This window comes from Trachurus japonicus, chromosome 1 (genome assembly GCF_045865225.1).
Source record: "Trachurus japonicus isolate A0001 chromosome 1, Traja_1.0".
In the NCBI taxonomy this organism is placed as follows: Eukaryota; Metazoa; Chordata; class Actinopteri; order Carangiformes; family Carangidae; genus Trachurus; species Trachurus japonicus.
Window position 1 is genome coordinate 26,613,434 of NC_140907.1, and position 22,138 is coordinate 26,635,571.

The window sequence follows — 22,138 nt, forward strand, 5'->3', positions numbered from 1 at the left end:
TGTGCGTGTAGAAATAGCCTGTCTTTGCGTGCATGAGTGTGCATACTACATGGTATGCATGCATGCAAACTTGTGAGTGTGGTAAAATAGAGATAGTCAGCCCTGTCACTTAGCCCCCACCCGTCCACACTGGGGGGTAACTTTCCAGTCTCATAGATGAGCATGCCTGCGTCTGAAAATAGCCGTATCTGATCACTGCTTCACCCAAACAGGGAACTCTCTTTCCCTGTCACTCCCTCTCTTCGGCTCTCTAACTTTCTCCTCATTCTGTTGTCTCTGTGCTTCCCAGGCATTAGACGGGGGAAGATCTGGGAATAAGGCTTGACCGGGAGGAGAGACTTACCCTGACCAGAGAGCAGAGGAACAGAAGAAGGGAGAGAGAGGGAGAGAGAGAGAGGAAGGAAGAAAAGGTGCACAGAGCTCACCTACACCTGACTCTTCTTAGCAAGTCTCCAGGCTTTTGATTTTATGACGGTAAGAGTTACAATTTTTATGCTTGATGGACTGTTGCACCTGCACTGGTTGAGAGGACTGGCTTTTAGGATTAAATGTCACAGGAGAATAGTAAACACTGTATTTTCATGCCCAAGCTTAGGAGAACATTAATTTATTACATTCCTGTTTTTTACAAGAGCCCATATATCCTTACCACAAATTTGTTATTCCACAAGACAATATTCAGCGTAGTTCAATATATTTATATGTGATTTATTTTGAAGTGTTGCGCTAATGTCACACACACACAGATCTCACATTGCTGTTTACTGATTTGTGACGCATCTATATTTACTTGCTGTGAACACATCAATGCTTTAAAGAGAAAGCAAATTAGAAGAGGCCTGAATAGTTTTTACAGCCCAAACACTGAAAAGGGAATTGTATTTATCTGTTCTGCCAGCACCCACAATTATACACCCAGAGTGGAATTTCAGTCTTTTGTGATGGTGGACAGCGTAAACGGTGTCAAATAAAAACAGTGGTTTCGACCACGGTCACCTCAGAAATAGCATCAGCAAATAGCTTAGATTACTGTTTTGAGGATTTAAAGGTTTTTATGCATCGACACCCTGCAGATTTATTGTGGCCTCAGTGAAAAGAATGTCTGAGTCCCATTAATTAAAGGGGAACATTTAACATTAAAATTATACACACAGCACACATACCATCAAAATTCACCAGCTGAACTTTATCCTATGTTTTTTTTTTATTTTTTAATCTCAATAAATTAAAAGCTCCAATTCAGTCCTTAAAACTCCTCCAGTCCCCCTTTTTTCTTCACCTCCTTATCTTCCCATAATTTTGCCCCAGAATCTCATTTTTCTCCCTCTCTCTCTTTTACATACTTCCGTCTCCCGTTACACCCTTTTTTTCGTGGTCTCCTCTTTCCCACTCAACAAAAGCCATGTACCAATCCCTCCATTAGGACCGGTCTCAGAGGTGTTGAGGAATGTCACCTTGACCCCTTGGGTACACAGTAAGGGGTGGTTCCCAGCCTTGGTTCGTAGCTCAGTTCGTTTGGTTCCCCTTTCCCTCGCACCTGACATACCAAGTTCCCTGTAAAGGTCACGGTTTACACCCCATTTTTTTCATGGTTAATGTGGCATTATTAATAGATGCAAACATTAAATCTAATCCCACTAAAACTATATCTGTTCGCAGAACTCTCTAGGCCTCTTGTAAAACTTAGTATTCAGTCACAAGCTTTATCATTTGGGACAGAGATGGTCTGATTGCTCAGTTCAACTTGTATCACCTGTAATGTAGGTCTAGGAAGTAGTTTAATGCTGGACAGAGACCAAAATATGTTATATATATTTTTTAATTTGCATGTCAAATGAAAGTATGAAAGTGTTTTGATGGGTGTGTGCTGAGAAAATCAGGGAACCTAACAGCACCTTTCAACAGTGTGAAAGCATTAATTCCTTTGTGACTGTCACTCTGCCGTGACCGTCCTCTTCCTCATTCCTTCCCGATACGGGGGCATTTGTCCAAAAGCTGATGTACAAAAGGACAAAGACATTCAAAGGCTGCCTTTAGGCTCTTGAATTTCAGTCTCATGTGTAATACTTTCAGTAAACAAGCATCGGTCTCGCTCTGACCTGCACAGTATCTTTTGAAGATAGATTTATTTATATATAACAATATTCAACAATGTGTTGGTTTATTATCACTTGTCACAATGTTCTTCTTAATTTACATCAGCAGTGTTGTGTTATTTAATTATATGGATAAAATGGAAATAGATGCAATTGTGCATTGAACTTAATAGGACATTGGGGTCCAATCAAATCTACAAAGCTGCTATATCTGAATCTCATGTTCCTTCTGTGAAACTAATAATGACATAACCTTTTAGCTCTGTGACGTTTACTATTTATTTCTAACCTTATGTTGTGTGGGAACTCAAAAATGTTGAAATTATTGTATTTCCTCCGTGGCACCTGGAGAACACAGATAGATTTCCCCAAGGCTCAGGACCACCTTAGAGGGTAAAAGGTCTTGTCTAATGGCAGTAAATATAGCACCCCTGCTAATCAAGTCCCTCTTATCTTCATGCTCGACACTTAACACTGGTACCTGGGGAATCCAGACTATGTATGGGGAATGTAATCTTAGTCACGGCTGATAGCCACTCCACTCTAGTGTATGTCTTGCTACAAATGTGCAAACATCCAAAATCTTTTCTTTTTTTCCCCTCCTAAATAAAGTGTAAAAATGAGATATGAGCAAGTAATTTTCTCTCCAAGATTTCAAATCTTACAGAGCATGAGTTTAATGTTGGGAAACTACTGTGTGTACACGGCCTCCTTTTTGTCTTGTATTAGTCGGGGAGCCACAGGCTCAAAAATGGGTTGAACCTGACATCGTCCGTTATACTTTTTATTTGTGTTTTTTCTGTTAAATTTGACACTAAGGAACAATAATTGAGGGGTCTGCTCTGCCGGAAATATCGCGAAAAAAAATTGTGGCCATTTCACTGTATGCACCCTTTATTTTTCGACAGGAAATTGTAAAAAATGATTTTTTTCTTCAAATCCTCAGTAGCCTGGGTAGGCTGTCAATGAATGCATTTCAGATACACAGAACACATGTGGTGACAACATCCACTGAAAAAATAACTCTTAAAACACATTTCTACATGATTTTGTATCAATTTTATGGAAAAAAATTAGGCGTTTTCTCACTTTTTCCCAATATTTTCATCTTTACTTCATTGGCAATCAACTATGGGTCCAGGTTATGACATCAGTCAATGTGTCATTATTTTCAGCAAACAGTATACTCATTCCAGTGAAAAAATTATAAAAATCCAACCAAAATCATTGGTTTTATGATAATTTCACTACTAGCTGGCGATCAACAGGCTCAGAGCCTCAATAGAATTTTAGGCTAGGCCTACTCTCGATATTCCAAAAGACATACTGGATGTTTAGCATCATGGTACACTCACAAACACCAGCTTAGTATTTGAATGAGTTTGAAACAACCAACAGTTACCAGTGTTTCTAGTTTAGCTGTTAGTTGAAATTCAACTCCCGTGGGAAACCCCCTAAAAAAAGTAGTTGGGGTACCTGTAACCAGACTTTCAAAAATTCCGAAAATTTTATTTTGGCCTTAAGTAAGTTGTGAGGGGTCAAACTAGGGGTTTTTCACGATTCTGAGTTGATTGCAAGCATTAGCTTTTCATCCAAAACACTCCTTGGTGTGAAAAAAAAAAAACAGCCACACCCACTTTTCCTGTTCATCGGAAAGGAACAACCCCCTCCCCCCACCAATAGAATGTATTAGAAGTTATTCCTTAGCATGGCACAGGTTGTCTTTAATGTCACATATACTCAATATAATATAACTTACATTCAACCCCTTTTTCTTGGTAGGACCCTCCGGGATTTTACAATGTTTTAATTGCAACTATTAACGCAAATTCAACCAGTCCTCATGTATTCTCTTCCGCCACGCAATTTATCACCACAACCTCTCTGTAAATTTGCTATCATAGACCACTGTGGCTAATTATGGTCACAGGAATTAATGATGTGATGTTGTCAATAGCTATGTGATTTTCTTTTTTGAATTAATAATAATTTGTAATTATTGTTTTCATATATTAAGCTATTATGCGGATTGGGAGTGTGAGAGAGAAAAAAAACACTGGGTGCACACCAGATTTCACATACCAGTAAAAGCTGAAATGCACACACACACACACCCTTCTCACTGCTGGGTATACATGTAAATTAAAAAGTTGCTTTATTGGTTTGTTTTTTTATTATTTGCCATGGTAAATAGGCCTAAATGTTGCTTAGTGGTAGTTAGTTGGTTGACAATATACAACTTTTTACGTCTGATACATTAATATTATCTAAATCTTTTTTGAAGAACTTGATGTTTTTCATGCCACTACATTAAAGCAGAAGTGAGCGATCCGGTCGTTTTGGCCAATGCTGCGTTCCAGGCAGGCTTTTGAAACCGTAAATTACAGCTTCAAGTCACAACTTACGACTTTGTAGCGTTCCAGGCAACCCACTCGCGTTTTTCCGACCTGTTTTACCTGTGAAAGTCACTATAACGGCCACTCGTAACTTCCGACCCGTGAACTCGTACCAGATCGAACTGGTACGACTTCACAGGTCGGAAAAACACAAGTTACGAGCTGCCTTGAACGCACCGTAACAGTCCTCGTCCCTACGTCACCACATTCACGGCTGCACACACAGCCCTGCATGCCGTTCTCTCTCCTCATTGGATAAAAACTGTAGGATACGAGAAAAGTTTTCTCCTGGGCTCAGAGCAGAGCAGAGTGACTGACAGACCCGTGTTTCGGTCCAAACACTCTATGTAAGTGATTGCTGTCGGAAGATTTAACTATTTAAGACTTATATTAACACAAATATATCACTTACTTCTGCTTTAATAACATGCATAAGAAACCTATTGTCAACTTAGCTTAATTGTTAGTTGACACAGGTACAGGTTCCTTCCAAACATTTAACTCATTGAGTGCCAACCACGTAATTTTACGTTTTTCGTTCCCATGTGTTGTGTGCCAAAAAACTAATTTTACGTGCCCTCTAGGAGACAAAACGCGTGCTAAAGTGCCCTCATGGCAGCCAAAACATGTGCTAAAGTGCCCACTAGGAGCCAAAACGTGTGCTAAAGTGTCCTCTTGGGAGCCAAAAACGCACACTGAAGTGCCCTCTAGGAGCCAAAACGTGTGCTAAAGTGCCCTCTAGGAGCCAAAACATGTGCTAAAGTGCCCTCTAGGAGCCAAAACGTGTGCTTAAGTGCCCTCTAGGAGCCAAAACGTGTGCTAAAGTGCCCTCTTGGGAGCCAAAAATGCACACTTAAGTGCCCTCTAGGAGCCAAAACGCGTGCTTAAGTGCCCTCATGGCAGCCAAAACGTGTGCTCAAGTACCCTCTAGGAGCCAAAACGCGTGCTAAAGTGCCCTTATGGCAGCCAAAGCATGTGCTAAAGTGCCCTCATGGGGGTCAAAACATGCTAAAGTGCCCTCATGGGGGCCAAAAACGCACACTTAAGTGCCCTCTAGGAGCCAAAACGCACACTTAAGTGCCCTCATGGCAGCCAAAACGTGTGCTCAAGTACCCTCTAGGAGCCAAAACGCGTGCTAAAGTGCCCTTATGGCAGCCAAAACATGTGCTAAAGTGCCCTCTAGGAGCCAAAACGTGTGCTGAAGTGTCCTTTTGGGAGCCAAAACGTGTGTTAAAGTGCCCTCATAGGGGGCAAAACGTGTGCTAAAGTGCCCTCTAGGAGCCAAAACGTGTGTTAAAGTGCCCTCATAGGGGGCAAAACGTGTGCTAAAGTGCCCTCTAGGAGCCAAAACGTGTGCTAAAGTGCCTTCTTCAGTGGTGAGGACGCGCTATTATGTGCCCTTTTTTTTCCTTTTCGCCCCTGCCCTTGTGCACGCCACTGCTCCAGCAGCTCGGAGCTGAAACAGGAAGCTCTCAGCCGACAGTCCTGCCCGGTCTTCATCTGGAGCAACACCGTGTCCTCCCGCGGTAAAATGTGATGGTCTCTGGGTCAAAGCAGGCCGGCACCACCGACCCGTACCACAGAAGGACCGCGACCACCGGTGGGACCGGTGTTCCCGACCTGCTTTGGCCGAGAGACCATCACATTCTGCGTTGAGAGGCTGTGACACGGCACGGTGCATCTGTGTTATTGTTGTTTATTTTTAACACCATTTTAACATCACCTTATTTTAATAATAATAATATCTTTATCTGGAATCACAATAAGGTTTCACCAGCTTTATCATATCTGATATTCTCATTTTGCTTGAAGGCATCATTAATGAAAGAACGTAGTTAATATTATTTTCATTCATTATATTCATATTTTATTTTTATTGAGAAGATTGTATGCTAGCTGTTCAAAATCATATTCCTGTTCTGGACATGTGTGCTGCTCATATGTCAGGAGTCAATGTTGCTCTTTACTGGATTGCCAGCCCCAGGTGTTTTACAGTTGTTCTACCTGGCATGTCACTGTTTACATTACAAAATTCAAAAGGGGTTCTGGAGATATCTGTACAGTGCTCAACATACATCAGCACACATGTTATGAGTTTTTAACTCATAACATTAAAGTAAGGTTAATAACATTACTTAGATTACAAAATATTTAGCACTCTATTAGTTGATGCAAAGATGTATACACCCCACAACAAAAGCTGGTACCTGACAGCACTATGTGTTTTTTGTGTCCTCTCTTCATTTCTGGCAAACTTGTTTCAGTTTTTGCTGGTATGTGAAATCCAGTGCATGTCCAGTGTCTTTTCTCTTTCATTCACTTGCTACCGATCCATGTAATAAATTACATTTAGCCTATTGTAATTTTTTAATAAATTTTGCGACATTGCAAAATCCTGGAGGGTCTGTATAATGTCCTACAAAGAAAAAAGGGTAGAATATAAGTTATATTATATTGAGTATTTAGTAGTGATATGTGACAGACAACCTGTGCCATGCTAAGGAATAACTTCTAATACATTCTATTGGTGGGGGGAGGGGGTTGTTCCTTTCCGATGAACAGGAAAGGTGGGTGTGGCTGTTTTTTTTTTTTTTACACCAAGGAGTGTTTTGGATGAAAAGCTAATGCTTGCAATCAACTCAGAATCGTGAAAAACCCCTAGTTTGACCCCTCACAACTTACTTAAGGCCAAATTAAAAATTTCGGAATTTTTGAAAGTCTGGTTACAGGTACCCCAACTACTTTTTTTAGGGGGTTTCCCACGGGAGTTGAATTTCAACTAACAGCTAAACTAGAAACACTGGTAACTGTTGGTTGTTTCAAACTCATTCAAATACTCAGCTGGTGTTTGTGAGTGTACCATGATGCTAAACATCCAGTATGTCTTTTGGAATATCGAGAGTAGGCCTAGCCTAAAATTCTATTAACATGCTCTGAGCCTGTTGATCGCCAGCTAGTAGTGAAATTATCATAAAACCAATGATTTTGGTTGGATTTTTATAATTTTTTCACTGGAATGAGTATACTGTTTGCTGAAAATAATGACACATTGACTGATGTCATAACCTGGACCCATAGTTGATTGCCAATGAAGTAAAGATGAAAATATTGGGAAAAAGTGAGAAAACGCCTAATTTTTTTCCATAAAATTGATACAAAATCATGTAGAAATGTGTTTTAAGAGTTATTTTTTCAGTGGATGTTGTCACCACATGTGTTCTGTGTATCTGAAATGCATTAATTGACAGCCTACCCAGGCTACTGAGGATTTGAAGAAAAAAATCATTTTTTACAATTTCCTGTAGAAAAATAAAGGGTGCATACAGTGAAATGGCCACAATTTTTTTTCGCGATATTTCCGGCAGAGCAGACCCCTCAATTATTGTTCCTTAGTGTCAAATTTAACAGAAAAAACACAAATAAAAAGTATAACGGACGATGTCAGGTTCAACCCATTTCCTTGAGCTTTTGAGCCTGTGGCTCCCCGACTATATAGTGTTTATAAAGAATTTAGCTGAAAGAGCAGGGTCTATATTTGTTTCTTTCCACTGTTACTGCTCCACCATCCTCCCTCATTCTTTATACAGCCGGGCAGTGTTTACTATCCCAGGATCTGAAAAACCTTATGTCCTAATTTCTGCATTCTCCCAAAAGACCCCCCCCCCCCCCTAACATTAGGGTCTCTAACAACACATTGGTGCCACATAGGAGAAGGAGAGATGAAACAGTGGCAGCAATGGAGGTGCTGTTTACTGGTGATGCTGTGTGTCCCCAGACGGCTTAAGCCAGACAGATTACATAACACAACACACTGATAATGGCTTCCTATGTCATTATTTTAGCATTCATCGATCATATTCCTCTTTCATAATCTCTCCCTCTCTCTGTAATCTATTTTTCTTTCTGTGTTCATCTTTTCATTTGCATTTTTATTTAATTCTTGTCTGTGCTCCTTCTTTTTCTAATTTTTTCTCTCCCTCTCTTCCTCTCCTCAGAACACAATACAGTAAATGCATCCTCAGCTCCTCGGTATAGAAATGGTCAGATAACAAACCCACGAATTGTCACATCCAGTTCATTCTTCCTCCCTCATAGCCCCGACTCGGTAGCGGGGCTTGTGTTGCATAATTGCATTAGTGCTCTCAGGCCAATGGCTCTGCTCGTTAGTGGGGTTGTGATGCAATCTGCAGAACACACGGGCCTCTGTTGTTTGCAGTACAGACAGTGAGTGGGCACGCAGGGTCAGTGTATTGACCTCCCCTATCCATTCATACAGCCAGAGGGGGGTCTGCTAATGAGTGGCAAGGTTGAACAAACAAGGCTGATAAGAGAGACTTTGTTGGAAATGGCTGTTGTTCAACTAGTGGCAGTAATGTGGTGGTAGAACACTTACATGGAGCTGATAGAAAAGACCTGCATCTTTCAGTCTCTCTGAATGTGTTAAAATCCTGATGTGTGCTGTGTTTGTTTTTAAATTTGGCTGAATATTTAACATGCTCTTATTGCTCAGGGTCATTGTTTTATATAAATGTAAATGCATCCAACAAAGCTGCTTTAAAATCAGTGTAGTCATGACAGTACACTGAATGTAAGAAGGCTAAGTTGTTGTTTTACAATGTTTTCAGCTTTATGGCAAGTTACCCAAGTGGTAATGATACACAATAGCCCTTAAACACACCTCGCTGCGAATTGGAATGAAATTTCTTTTTCATTTTTGCTGAGTAATGAGACCACATTAAATGTGATGCCACTACTTAACACAGAAAAGAGCTTGGTTGCAGATTTTGCTTGTTTAGCAACACAATTAAACAAATAAAGACGATTATATGGTCGGACTACACAACGCACCAACTCTCAGTCTATGTGGAGCTACTGCAGCCTTGATAAAAAAAAATCAAAATAGCCTCATTATTTATTAATCTATGATCAAGATGCATCGGCTCACTCTTACTGCACCACTGCCCCCCAGTAGACACTGGCTAACTGTCAGGCCAATATCAATTCATTAACTTGTTCAAAAAGAAAGTTTGGAAATGGGAGACAACAAGTGACAAGTTGTCTTTGCAGCAGCTGATGTAATGCTCCACTGCTGAGGGACCCACGGGGTGCACTGACACTTATCAAGTTTCCTCTGCTTGAAGTGACTTTAAGTTAAGAGTCAAGACTGTCAGTGCTTCAGTGACTTACTGTGATTCAGAAATCTAATGAAAACTCTTGGGACATAGTTGTAATTTACCAAAGTTCACTCCAGAGCTATAGACGGCCAAACCCACGGTCCTCCTCCTGTGTTATAGCGCTGAGCTATCTGCTGTTGAAATGTTTACTTGTTTGGCTGGTGTCTAACATGAATACTTGAAACACTAGAAATACTTCAAGCTGTAAAATACCGTATCCACTTAAAGCACAATGGGCAATGGCTTACAGCTAGACTCTTATTTTGATTCCCAAGCCATTTCTATTTTTTTTTTCTCATCACAACCCCAGCATGCCCCACATTTCTACCACAAAAATGCACCACTAAAATAACTTGGCTCCTATTCAGTAATTAAGGATTGAAGCAATTCTAAATTCTGCCTTTTTTGGAGGGGTCACTCTCGCTGTCAGCTGGTTTTAAGGCTCGCTATGTCTCGACTGAGATTTATGTTGGATCTCCAGGGACATTTTGTTGCCTCGTTGAAACAGGATTTGTTCTCTACACTAAGATTTTTAGAGATTGCTCTGCTTTGTGCTTCACTTTTATCCGCATCAAATTCCTGCTTCCAAGCTTGTATCTAATGTTGACTTGACTGCACTGAGGATGATACATGATGATACACATATGATTGTCCTGTAATATTTTTGCCAGAGTGTTTTTTTTTAACCTTTTTTAAGCTTGTAACAGCTGACAATCTTGTCATTTATAGGAGCAGCTGAATAGAATCTATCCAATGACTTTTTGGTGTGGTCTTTAAATAGATTTGCTAAGGAGCTTAATCTGTTGACATCCTGTGGGTATGTCTCAGTCTGAGTGACCACTCCAGGGTTGGGACCCTTGAGGCCGTAGTCGGCTTATCTCCAATGACTGTTCACTCTCTCCTGCTGTCTTTACACATGCATTTAGAAATTAAACTAGCTATAATTAAAATGATGACCTTAAAAAAACTCTTTGTTTTTCATGACGTTCAGTATAAATGTGATGAGTTATTTTGCATTTTATGAAATTACTTACGTAATAATTGATCTATTCGTATTCGGTTGTATTCATTCACGGGATGATGCATTTTGTCAAGGTGTATTTATTTATTTAGTACACATGGTTGCTGGAGTCTCATGACAGATACAGGTGCACTATGTCATAAGTGTCTTGTACAATATGCATGCTCCTGGTATCTCTCCCTTGTCTCATAAATGAGACAAGCTATGTGCAGAGGAAGATTTGCAAGGGGAGGAGAAATAGCTTCATAAATTAGATTTGAGAAGAGTCTTTGTTCACTGTGTTTTGGGAGATTAATATTTGGCAGACCTTGAGGAATTTTTGGGTCAATTTGATCAGGGGGCAAATAAACTACTAGGCTTAAATAAAGGAATAAAAAATAATGCAATAGTTGAGTTGTGTTCTTGTTAAACCCTCCTGCCAAAGTCAACGACGACTAAAATACAAATGAGCAGTTTGTTACTGCGTTGTTCCACACAGAAATTAGACACATGGACGACATGTCTGTCAAAATAACAAGGGGAATACCTGAGTACAAAGGGAGTAAAGTTAGTAAAAGAAGCTTAGACAAAGTAGTTCAGAGCATTTCCATTGGTTGATGCCATCCTGCAGGGTACGACGGAGGTTTGATGAGCTTATAAATAATATAAACTATAATCCACAGTCCTGTACATCATTTGAAAAGGTTATGTGAAAGTCATAAATACTTATTTGGACAGTTGTTTTATTTATTTTTTTCATGTTTTCATTGCTATAGTTTTTGGTCGTGGAAACACGGTGACACATTTATTTTCAGACCCTTGTTTTGTCTATGCCACGGCAGACAGCCAGTGAGTAATGCCAACCCTGCTCTTTGAGGACATGTTTGTGTTTTTCTTTCCTTCCTTTTGTTTGTTTCCTTTCTTTTGATAATCATACTGTCCCTGTTATTCTTTAGCCGTTCTGTTACGTTGTTTGTTTTTTGTTGTCTCAGCTAAATGAAATATTTTTTTAATAAGGGCAAAGATAGTGGAATCTTCCCACTCTCAAATGTTTTAATCTCAGTCTCTAGAGGTGTTGATTAAACCCAACTTCATCATCAAAGTCTCCACTTGAATTTTATTAGGTGATTTAAATAGCAAACTCAAATGACGCATGAGAATTCCCACATTTTTTTGCTGTGATTCATCGATTTTCTTCTAAGTTAAAAATGTTGTCAACAGATAAACAGTCACATGTTGTTGAGGAGAGGAAACCGGTCATGCCGTGATGAGCTCAAATCAGCAATAAGCACAGGAACATGCACTTTTCATAACTGCTTCAACAGTGTCTTATGTTTCTAAATGTTTGCGGTGCAAACCCCATTAGTCCACCGATACAAACCAAATGGGTCCCAGTTGGTCACTCAACAGACTAATGAGATGTGATGGGCTCGTGGTGTTGGACCTCACGGCTTTCTGCGGCTTATAGCTCCGACTTGTGTATTTGCAGTCCCATAGCTATTACGTTCAGTAATTATACACACCAGTCTCCAGAGTGGCCTACCAATGCCTAAATTACAGTCGGCGGATAAACCACGGTAAAGTAAGGATATAAAATGATTCGAAAGAAACTGCTCTGGCCAGAGAAACTAGGACAAGGATTGAAAACAACATCGGAGAAAACAAGGTCTTTTTGTTTATTATCAATTCATTTGTCGAGTTAATTCAAAATTCATTTCTGGGAATTGACATTTAAGTTCATTCATTAGATTAGAAATGATAAGATAGCAAGTGTTTTGATCTGACAACATTCATTCCCACCTCTTCCCTTGTAAGTATTACATTAAGCCTTTTCGTTCTGGGGAAGCTCTCACTGAATATTAATGGAAACATTTGGTGCCTCTCCAGATTAAACAGCGATCTGCATGCTGTAATGCACACGCTGCTAATGATCTGATTCAGTATCTGAAAGCTTGAAAAGGTCTTATGTGGAATGATAGGCAGAGTTCTTGAGAGGTGTAGAGCCTGGTGCGTTTTCTTCCTGGGTCCAGCCATAACATTACACCATGGCCACAGCTGCTGTGTCGCCGCTGATCTGTCCCCAAGAAACATGATCCTGTTTATAATCTGACCATCATTTGGACGCCGACAGCCCGCGACGCCAGACCCATGATTTACCCCAATGCATGTGTGTGTGTGTTTCTCACAGATAGATTTACGAGGGCATACTGTATGAGGGTAAGGACTGGGTCTTGACTCTTGAGGGACTGAAAGTATCCCATGATACATGGCTCGACTTCCTCCTCACCAGAACAGCCTCTGTATTGAACCACTTAGATGTTGGCAACAAAGTAGATGTACATCCAGGATTTATTACTAATAAAAATGATAATAATCAATGTATGAGGGTTGTATACAGTGTATTTTGTCTGAGAGAAAAGGGAGAAACTCTTTTCTGTAACATTTGTATTGCTCACATTACTTCTGTGGCAGTGTATGTAATGGCTAATAAGTACCTTTGCAAGTAATTTACAATTGAGCAGCAATTAGAAAGGACATTATTGAGAAGGTGATTAAATACATTATATTAAGATCCTTTAAGGCTTCAAGCTTTAATCAGAAGTCTTGGTTAATGCACTGTAGCTCTAAACTGTGAAATGATGCTCTTGTGATATGTTTAAATAAAAGTAAAACATCACTGACAAGAAATATTTTTTTAACTACCCCATAGAGACGTCTTCTCTGGCTGCCCAGTGGCTCACCTGGTATAGCACATACCATAAAGGCTTAGTCATAACCGCAGTGGCCGGGGCTTTCAATCTGAATCGAGCTTGTTAAACTGGCAGCATGGTCAAATAAATGTTAAACTATGTATATAACTCTGGTGTGGAAGTACATACTCATGCGACACATCTCTGTAAAGTTAAGATTCGATTGATGCTGTCCAATCATAACAGCAGGTACAATCATGTATAGGCTAATTTTACAGGAATGCTCCGGGGTTAATGTTACGCCATCCATCTAGCGCCACTCATCACTATAGCCAACTGCCAAGGCAGTTTACACATTCATGTTACAATATGGCTGCATACCATCTCCAAAATAAGCCTGTGTAAAAGATAACCACAATTATCAGGACTTGTACTTGTCAAAGTGCAGTTATAAGTTATCATCATAGCCTCTCAACAGATATTTGATTGTCAAGATCAGAAGCTGTAGAAATGCTGAAATTCCCAATAGGAATTAACTCACATTATAACACAACTTCTGTATCCAGTGAGGATCCTAACTTATTAGTGATATCAAAACACAAAATGTATTAACATAGACTTTATATCTAATGTAATACCTCTTTCAAACATAATCAGTTACAAGACAGTTTATTTGTATTTTATTCTCCTGTGCTTGTGTGAGAGTATTTTATTTTAGTCTTCTCTTAAAATTAAACAACCTGTTATTCAGTATTAATAGTTGTCAGGTTGTTATTCTCTTGGATTAAAGTCATAAAATTGTGGCCAAATAGTCATATTTTCACTGTTTGGGTTAAGACAATATACAAGAATCTATTATTTTGTGTCTAGAAAATACTGAAATCTCCCCAGTAAGTAAGATGTTTTATATCAAATACTTCTGGAGCCTTCACCACTCATATTGTAGCAGCATGTGTATGTCATAGTTATTTACATACCAGACATGTATGATCCCTGCTGTAGCCACTGTAGGCTGTCACTTGTAGTATCTGTCACACACGCTAAGTCCCACGATGACACACATGTGCACGCATTCACACCAGGATGCAACAGTCTGTGCTTTGCCTTGGGCTTTTAGTGTGTGCCGCTATCGTATAAATCACACACCCTACCCTAGTTCTCAGAAAAAGGTCTCCATATAGCAGGAGACAAGTATCACATATGGGTACAGTTAAGTAAACATGGCATTTTGTGTCATTTATCAGTGCCATTTATGTTATTTATGTTTCAAATATGTGCCGTAAAGAATTTGCAAAGGTCATTAAGGCTCTCACTCAGCTGGAAGAAATTATGTTCCCACATTTGGGCTTCATGGGTTTTGGTTTTGGCTTTGACGTAAACATGTTTTTTGAGCATGACAAGCAGTATGCGTTGATATAAATTGTTTTTTTTGCTGCATAGTAAGTCATAAGTAAAAGGGAAAGTGTGTAAGTGACAGACTGTACAGGCCCCTAACAGCTCTGATGAGGAGATCTCTGTTCTTGAAGCTTGTATCCTTTTCATCACAGGCAGCCGAAGTATATATCTGTTCGGGACAAACATTTTACATGTCAGTCTGTATCTGTGTCATTTGTTAGAGCAGTTTCATAATCTTTCTGATTCTTTTTTTCATAAATATCTGCTGGTCATGTTTATTTATTAGTCTTTACAACTGGTTCAAGTTAGGGCTAAGTTTGTCTAGGTAGGAGGCAGTCTTTGATATAACATGTGCACACATTTGGCAAAAAAAGATAGAAAAAAACAACAGCAGGGTGCTATGCTATTTAAGCCACGTAATGAAAATGATTTGCCGTTTCAGTTCCCGTCACACTTGACACTGACTGAACAAATCATAGACCTGCCGATTCAGAAGTCTGCCGCCAGGCTCATGCCACTTTACCGTCCGGGGTTCTTCAGAAGCACAGTTACTGTAATGATTCAGTCCGTTTATCAGATGTTTGTCACATTTCATCCTCCTAGGATGTCTGCACCTTGGCCTGTTGATTTTCTCAACATGGGGGGGAAAAATGAAATGTGTGAAAGCTGAGCTGACTTGCAGTCACTTGCAGTATGTCAGCATACAGCACTCCTGCTCCTAAACACCATTAATCTCTCCTGACTCTCCCTGCACAGAGAGACCTTGGCTCTTGGGCAGCAGGAAACTCTCTGTGATTTAATTTTAATGCAACAAATTTAAACTTGACGTAATTTTGTGTAAATTCAATAACTCGGTTATTTATTGTTGTGGCTTCAGGAAGATCATTTTGTAAATGTAAATCATTTGGAGAGACCGTATGTTTTGTAGTGTGAAAAATACACTTTATTTTTTGTCTGAAAGGTTTTTGTATTTTTTTTTGTATTGTAGGAAAGTGTGTTTCCCTGCAGTGGATCAGTAAGAAGTGCTCTTCAATATGAATACAGGTATGTGCACACACAAACCATATCTGACATTGCTGTGGGGTGAGGTTCATCCATCCAGACCAGGTCCATTTTTACCATCTCTTTGGCAAAGTGGAATATATCGGCTGTCAGTATTTGTTTATCCACTGACCAGAAAACTATTGTCTACATTTAATACATCAAAATAAAGAGTCAATATGTTCAGGCATTTCAGGCCACCTCGCTATTTTAAAAGCTGCTATGTGTGCTACTTTCCCTCTGCCACAGGCATGAGTCTGTAACTCTAACCCTGACCCTGTTTCACCATTTTGGTGCCGGTCCATTTTGGGCCTCAGTTATTGTGACTAAAAGCATCATTGAGTATCGTAAGGTTGTCACTTTTAACCACAGTGACGTATCCCACCTTCAATACTTTTCCAAAGCTCTGTCTTGAACCTGGCTGTCGTCCCAAGCTGTAGTGTATTTCAGCCGGACAATCAATAAGAAGCTATCTGTCTTCAAGCCTTCTGCACACACTCCACTCACCAGCACTGCCAGTGGCTGCTTCATCCCTACTGGTTGTTTGCCTGTGTTTAATATAGAGTACAACACAAAAATAGCTCTGTATGTTGTTGATGTTGAAAATACCTCATGACTAAGAATTACACCAAATTGATTTGAGGGAGAAAATAAAACACACTTGACCCACAGATTTGAAACAGCCTGTGCAGTAATAACCAGAAGCTTGAATTGCAAGTAACTTATCTACGTATTTGCAGCTTTTCACCACATTTTACAATGAAAAATAATTGGTGTAATTATAGGACATCGTCTTGTTGCACAGTTGAGTTCGTCGGTTCAAGTGTTTAAAAATTGTGTCAGCACAGATTTTTTTAGGCAAACTGACATACTACAAATATATGCGCTAATTGTTGTCAATAATCATGCTAAAGCCAGTATAAATCTTATGATTCCAATTTCCTTTAAACCAATGCATCTAGGACTTGCTCTAATGCTCTAGTTCCTGTTGTCTTGATCACACAGAATCTGACAGAAATATCTTTCAGAAAATATCAATTTTATCATCCTTCTCCTAATTTCTATGAGCTGCCACCCAGTCTGTAAAACTCAGGCTCTTTGAATGCATGTGCTTTGCTGTCACTTGTTTGGGTTGTGTCTCTGGCCGGATGCATTTGTGTTTGTTGAGTGTGTTTGTGTTATATGCATGTGCATGTGCTGCTGCTGCTGCTGCTGCTGCTTCTACCTCTATGATCCAACCCTGCCCGGCTGTGATTCCTCAGATAGCGGAGGATACGCTACCAAAAGCGTGGCCTTGTCACTCATACTCTCTCCCGTGAAGAGGGTCCAGAGCTCACCAAATCTAGCCACAGGTACTAACACTCACAAACACACAACCAATTAACACAAGAAGAGTGAACTAAGTATAAAAAAATCAGACCACTTAAAGAAGTGACTAGGCTGAACTGCACAAGGTAAGTCTTTAAAAAAAAGTGGCTTGTTGTTTTCCAGAATCATCAACCTGATATGGCTTTGGGCATATTTGAAATACTTTCAAATATTCTGTGGCTCTCTCAGTATGCTTATGCAATGTTTGACTGCAAGATGCTATTTTCTTTTCTAATCAGTTCATTGTTTAATTCTTTTATTTCCTTTGGTGGAGCCTCTTCCGTCTTGAGCTTGTTTTGCTTCCTAAATCAGTCATAAGTCATACCATACCCACTGGTTGTTGATGCTAATCTTCCTTCCCTCTGACAGCTCTCATATGTCATGCTCTCACTCTGCTTCTTACCATCATCTCCCCCCTTCATCTGCAGTTTATTCTACGTTTCCTGCTGCTTAAGTGTTTTTAGTCACTGTTTTTCCTGGCTCTGTTTCCTTTTTGTTCTGTGACTGTTTCTCCCCCTGTCAGGATTGATTGGTCAGATGTAACACAGTTCCCTTGACCCTAAGGTTTCGGAGACACGGAAATATACTTGGATGGGCTTGTGCATTCACTAGAATGGCAGCGCTCTGCTTGATTCCTTCTGATCAGTGGTTCAGATTTTCCCAAGCATATCTGCTGTAGAGCTGCAGCATGTATGAGCTCCTTCATCCTAGTTCTTTTCACAAATGATTTGAAATTATAAATTAAATCAATATTAATAACCAACAAGCTTTTTGCAGTGCTCAGTTGACTCTATATTTTTTGGGCTTCCAGTGGTAGCTGTACCCAGCTGCTTTTTCCTTTCCTGCTGCTGTGCCTGCACCTTGTCAGCACCCAGGTTAACAGCTGCACCCATGTAGGCATCCTGGCACTGTCAGCTTCCTTTTTACAACAAGAGGGCACCGCCTGAAAGCTGATGAGCTGCTCTCACGTAGAACACAGTTAGGAGCTTAGAGGACCCAACACTGTAGACTAAAGAACTGAAGCAGGGTTCCCACCATTCCTTGATGTCCTTAAAGGGGACATATTATGGAAATATCACTTTTTTAAAGCTCTTTAACATATATTTGGGTGTTTGTCTTGCCTTTCGGCCCCCAAAATGTCCATGATTTTACGAGCTGTTCCCTCAGTTGTCTTCCAGTGATGTAACTAGGACTCGGATTTGCATAATACCACCCCTACCTAGGACTGGTAGAAGGGGCGGGGCAAGCAGTAGTTAATTTGCATTTAAAGGGACAGGCACTGAAATCAGCCGTTCTGAACAGGGCTATTTTGAGAGGGTGAAAGAGAGCTGTGATGTTTGATCCTTGGGGTATTTTGACCAAAGCATGTCACAGACATGTCTTTAAGACACCGGGGAACTATTTTAATTTGTGGAAAGGGGACATAATATGTCTCCTTTAAAAAGTTTGTGTATTTGAGAAAAAAATAGTTTTTAAAACTTGACACTAATGGACATAGGTCAAGGAAAGTATTTTGATTCATAAATTCTGTGCAAAATTAAAGCTGTAAGTTTTTTCTGATATAGTTTTTACCTTAATGTTACAAACAAGCTAAGTGATGGCGTCTGTGCTGCCCTCACTATCGACACATTCAAGCATCTCTCACTTTTTTCATTGTTGTTTAGGAGCTTCTGTACAGCTTACCAGTCCATATTATAAAAATTGTCAGATCCGTGTCTTTCCAAGAAACTGGGCCTTGAAATTGATGTCTTTAAAAGGTGTGGGAACCCTGCTGGAGGTTTCAGGGCATATTATTGTGTTTGTGTTTTAGCCAACCAAACCAGCCATGAGGATTCAGTGACAGAGGTGGGTTTGGTCTTCTTCAGCAAAAAACAAAAAACAGATAGCCAAACCCCTCAAGAATGCACAGTAATTGTTCTGCTGTGCTGATATTAATTGTCATGTTTAATAATCTCCTCTGGAGGATCACATCCTGTCTCCGTCATGGGAGTAAAGTCATGTTTCATCAAGCAGTTTGCATGGAAAGCAGTCAGCGCTTATAATAATAATGGAGCCAGTTGTCAACTGCAGTATGCCTACTCTAGTACTGCTGTTGGAGTTGTCAGTTTATTATAAGCATTAGTGTTGTTTTCCATCCTAGAAACTTGACAGGAGCACTTGAGATGATTAGAGTTGTTGTTGTAAAAACCTGCTGAAGCAACACAGTAGTTTTTAGTGAATGCTAGATTGTTACAAGATGAAGTTGTTGTTGGACTTCTAACCAAAGTATTTGTGGATGCTATCATGTTACACCAGCTGGAGATGTTGTGCATCAGTTCAGGATAAAACATCTGATCCTTAAAAACTGTTGTGTCAGTCCTGTGCTTTCTCTCTTCAGTCTGTCCTCAGATGTGTCTGCTCCTTAATTTCCATTATCGAGTCCTTGTGTTTGTCAGACTAAACATTCTCATAAGCATTTTTTGGAGTGACAGGATATTGTGTAACTTCTTGAGATGTAATCCTGCTTTGTAGTGTTGACATTTGCACGGATAAATATGACCACACATCCACTCACTTTGCTTATTTTTGCTGTGTGTTCTCTCGTTCCTCAGGGAGTGATTCTCACTCGTCAGACTTGGGTAAGTTCCTGTGCCTTTTTTCGGTGGTGACTGTTGACATAGATAGCACATGACAAAAGAGTCTGTGATACACCCCATAGGAGGCCATAAAAGTTAATCAAACACACTGTGGTGGCTGATGTTAATTAGATTAAAATCATCTTCAGATTCTTGGCGGTCCCGCAGTGCAACAGATGGCCTTAAGAATGGAGACGCCAGCAACTCGTCTCTTGCTGCCAAAGGCTTCCGCAGCGTCAGACCCAACCTGCAGGACAAGAAGTCACCAACCCAGGTGAAATGTCTCATGCACTATGACACATGTTAATGCTTTTTTTTTTTTTTTACCGCTTACAGAAACAATCATGCTTTGTGATAAAAAGTTATTGATACTTGATGATTTGTAGTATCAAGCTTTTTTACTGATGATTTCTTTGTCAATGTTGTTTGAACTTGTTTTGGCTGCTGCTTTCTAATTGGCAAAAAAAAAGGATACCAATCACGTGCCGCTGCCCCCCCCTAGGAGGGACAGTTTCCAGTTCTCACCCACTGGCGCTAACCCACCAGACTATAGCTCCCTCGTAGCCCTGGCTAACGACTCTGGCGCTGGAATGCTAACATTCACTCAGAAAGAGAGGGCATTTTTAAAAGAGTCCTACACTATTAATAGCACATCTTCTTACTCCTACTCAGAGACCAGTGCAAACACAGTCCAAGAGCACACCGTTTCAAACGATATCAGCAACTGTAGTGCATCGGCCACCACTAATGACCAGGCTCAGGGGCGCAAAGTGTCTTCCCTCAAAATAACCCCCGTCACCATCCCTGACCCTCCTGATCACCTCAACTCCTACCTTGATCCCCAACCTAAAAGCCAGACCACAAGCTCCTCCCCTCCACCCGCTTTCCCACCCCCACAGAAGGGTCGCACTCTCTCGCACCCGTCAACGCAGACAGCCTCGCTTTCTGTCCACCTGAGCCCAGAGAATCAGAAAAATCCAGAGCCTCAACTTCCAAATCCTGCAGCGGAGCTCAAGGTCCCAGTTCAAACCCCAAACCAGAGCCCGCATCCAGCTGCAGCCCAGGTGGAGACGTCAAAGGCTCCTCCCGCAATTCCACCGAGACCATCCCCTGCAGAACTGTTGGTACATAACTGAAGGAGCAATGACTGTGTGTGCACTGTAAGGTTGTAATAAGACAACATCACTGGGTTTTTTTTGTTTTTTTCTCTTGGTGACACACCGACTGCAATGCAAATAGCTTTACGCTTAACTAAATGCAGCCAGGATGTGCTAGATGGAGAGAACAGAGGTTCTTCTGCTCCAGATGTTCCTTGGAAAAGAGACATGGGTGTTTCTGGTGCACGTCATGTTCTGCTTGTGTGTGTTAGATTGTTTAATCTTGGTGCTGCCATGCATCCAACCAAACTAACTGGGATTCATTCTACATACCGTACATGTATGTGTGAATGTGTATGTGTCATAACGGTTTCATTTAATGTATACCAGTGTTTCTGTCTGTATAATTTGCTGCCATCAACAGAGTTTGAACTAACAGAGCATCTTCAATTCACAGCGATTATCTTTTTTTTTTGAGAAGACGATGCCACAGACTCATGACACCTGGTTTCCCCCCACCGACAACACTTCACCTTGTGTCAGGCTCACGTGTTGCATCCACACATCCTCTGTGACAATGTGGCTAATGAATGATATCACTAAGAGCTCTCCTCCTTTCCTTCTCTTCCAATCAACTCCCTCTCCCCTCCAACACCAGGGGCATTCGTCCCCCGACCCCTCGGCACAGCGCTCCCGCTACCGCAGCCGCAGCTCAGAGTCACTCGACTGTCTGTCAGGCTTAATGCCCAAGACCTTATCACCCACACCCACCCCGTATGTTCCCAGCGTGAGCGGGCCGAGCTTCGCCACGTTCAGCGGCGCAAGCTTCGGCGGCTGCGCGTCGCCCTCACCCTCCCCGGTGACGGTGTCCGCTCTCAGCCACTACTCGTCCTCCACGGCGGGTCTGCTGGACGAGCTGCAGATCGGTCTGGACTCGTCGCCTGGCGCCTCACCCACGCCGTCGCCCACCCTCAGCCACGTTTCTACCTACACATCCACTGCCGGCCCTGACGATGTGCTAACAACTTCTGCGGCCTCCACCGCTGCAGCAGCCACTGTCACTAACGTAATTATCGCAACAAGTCACCGCTGTAACACACATCATTACCAAAAAAAAACAAAAACAAATGGTCCCCTCCCTCTTCCCCCCAACTGACCTTGGATGGCTGAACCAAACCTGGATGGCTGAAGTGTGATTACTACCAAGTCTTACCTTCCACTAACCATCAACTGCAACCTTCCTATCCACAACCACAGTTAAATTCA

The 22,138-nt window shown here is 40.9% G+C and overlaps 1 protein-coding gene across 1 annotated transcript in view; it reads left to right on the top strand.

Moving 5' to 3' along the window:
* The first annotated feature begins 291 nt into the window (after nt 1-291).
* sorbs2a (sorbin and SH3 domain containing 2a) overlaps nt 292-22,138 on the top strand; it is a 46,275-nt gene continuing 24,428 nt past the window's right edge. Inside the window, exons 1-7 of the mRNA XM_085783247.1 lie at nt 292-474; nt 15,740-15,795; nt 17,055-17,144; nt 19,752-19,778; nt 19,925-20,049; nt 20,246-20,899; nt 21,531-21,938. Of these exons, the coding sequence (XP_085639373.1) occupies nt 15,786-15,795; nt 17,055-17,144; nt 19,752-19,778; nt 19,925-20,049; nt 20,246-20,899; nt 21,531-21,938 (1,314 nt within the window). The 5' untranslated portion in view covers nt 292-474; nt 15,740-15,785. The remainder of the gene's footprint in view (nt 475-15,739; nt 15,796-17,054; nt 17,145-19,751; nt 19,779-19,924; nt 20,050-20,245; nt 20,900-21,530; nt 21,939-22,138) is intronic.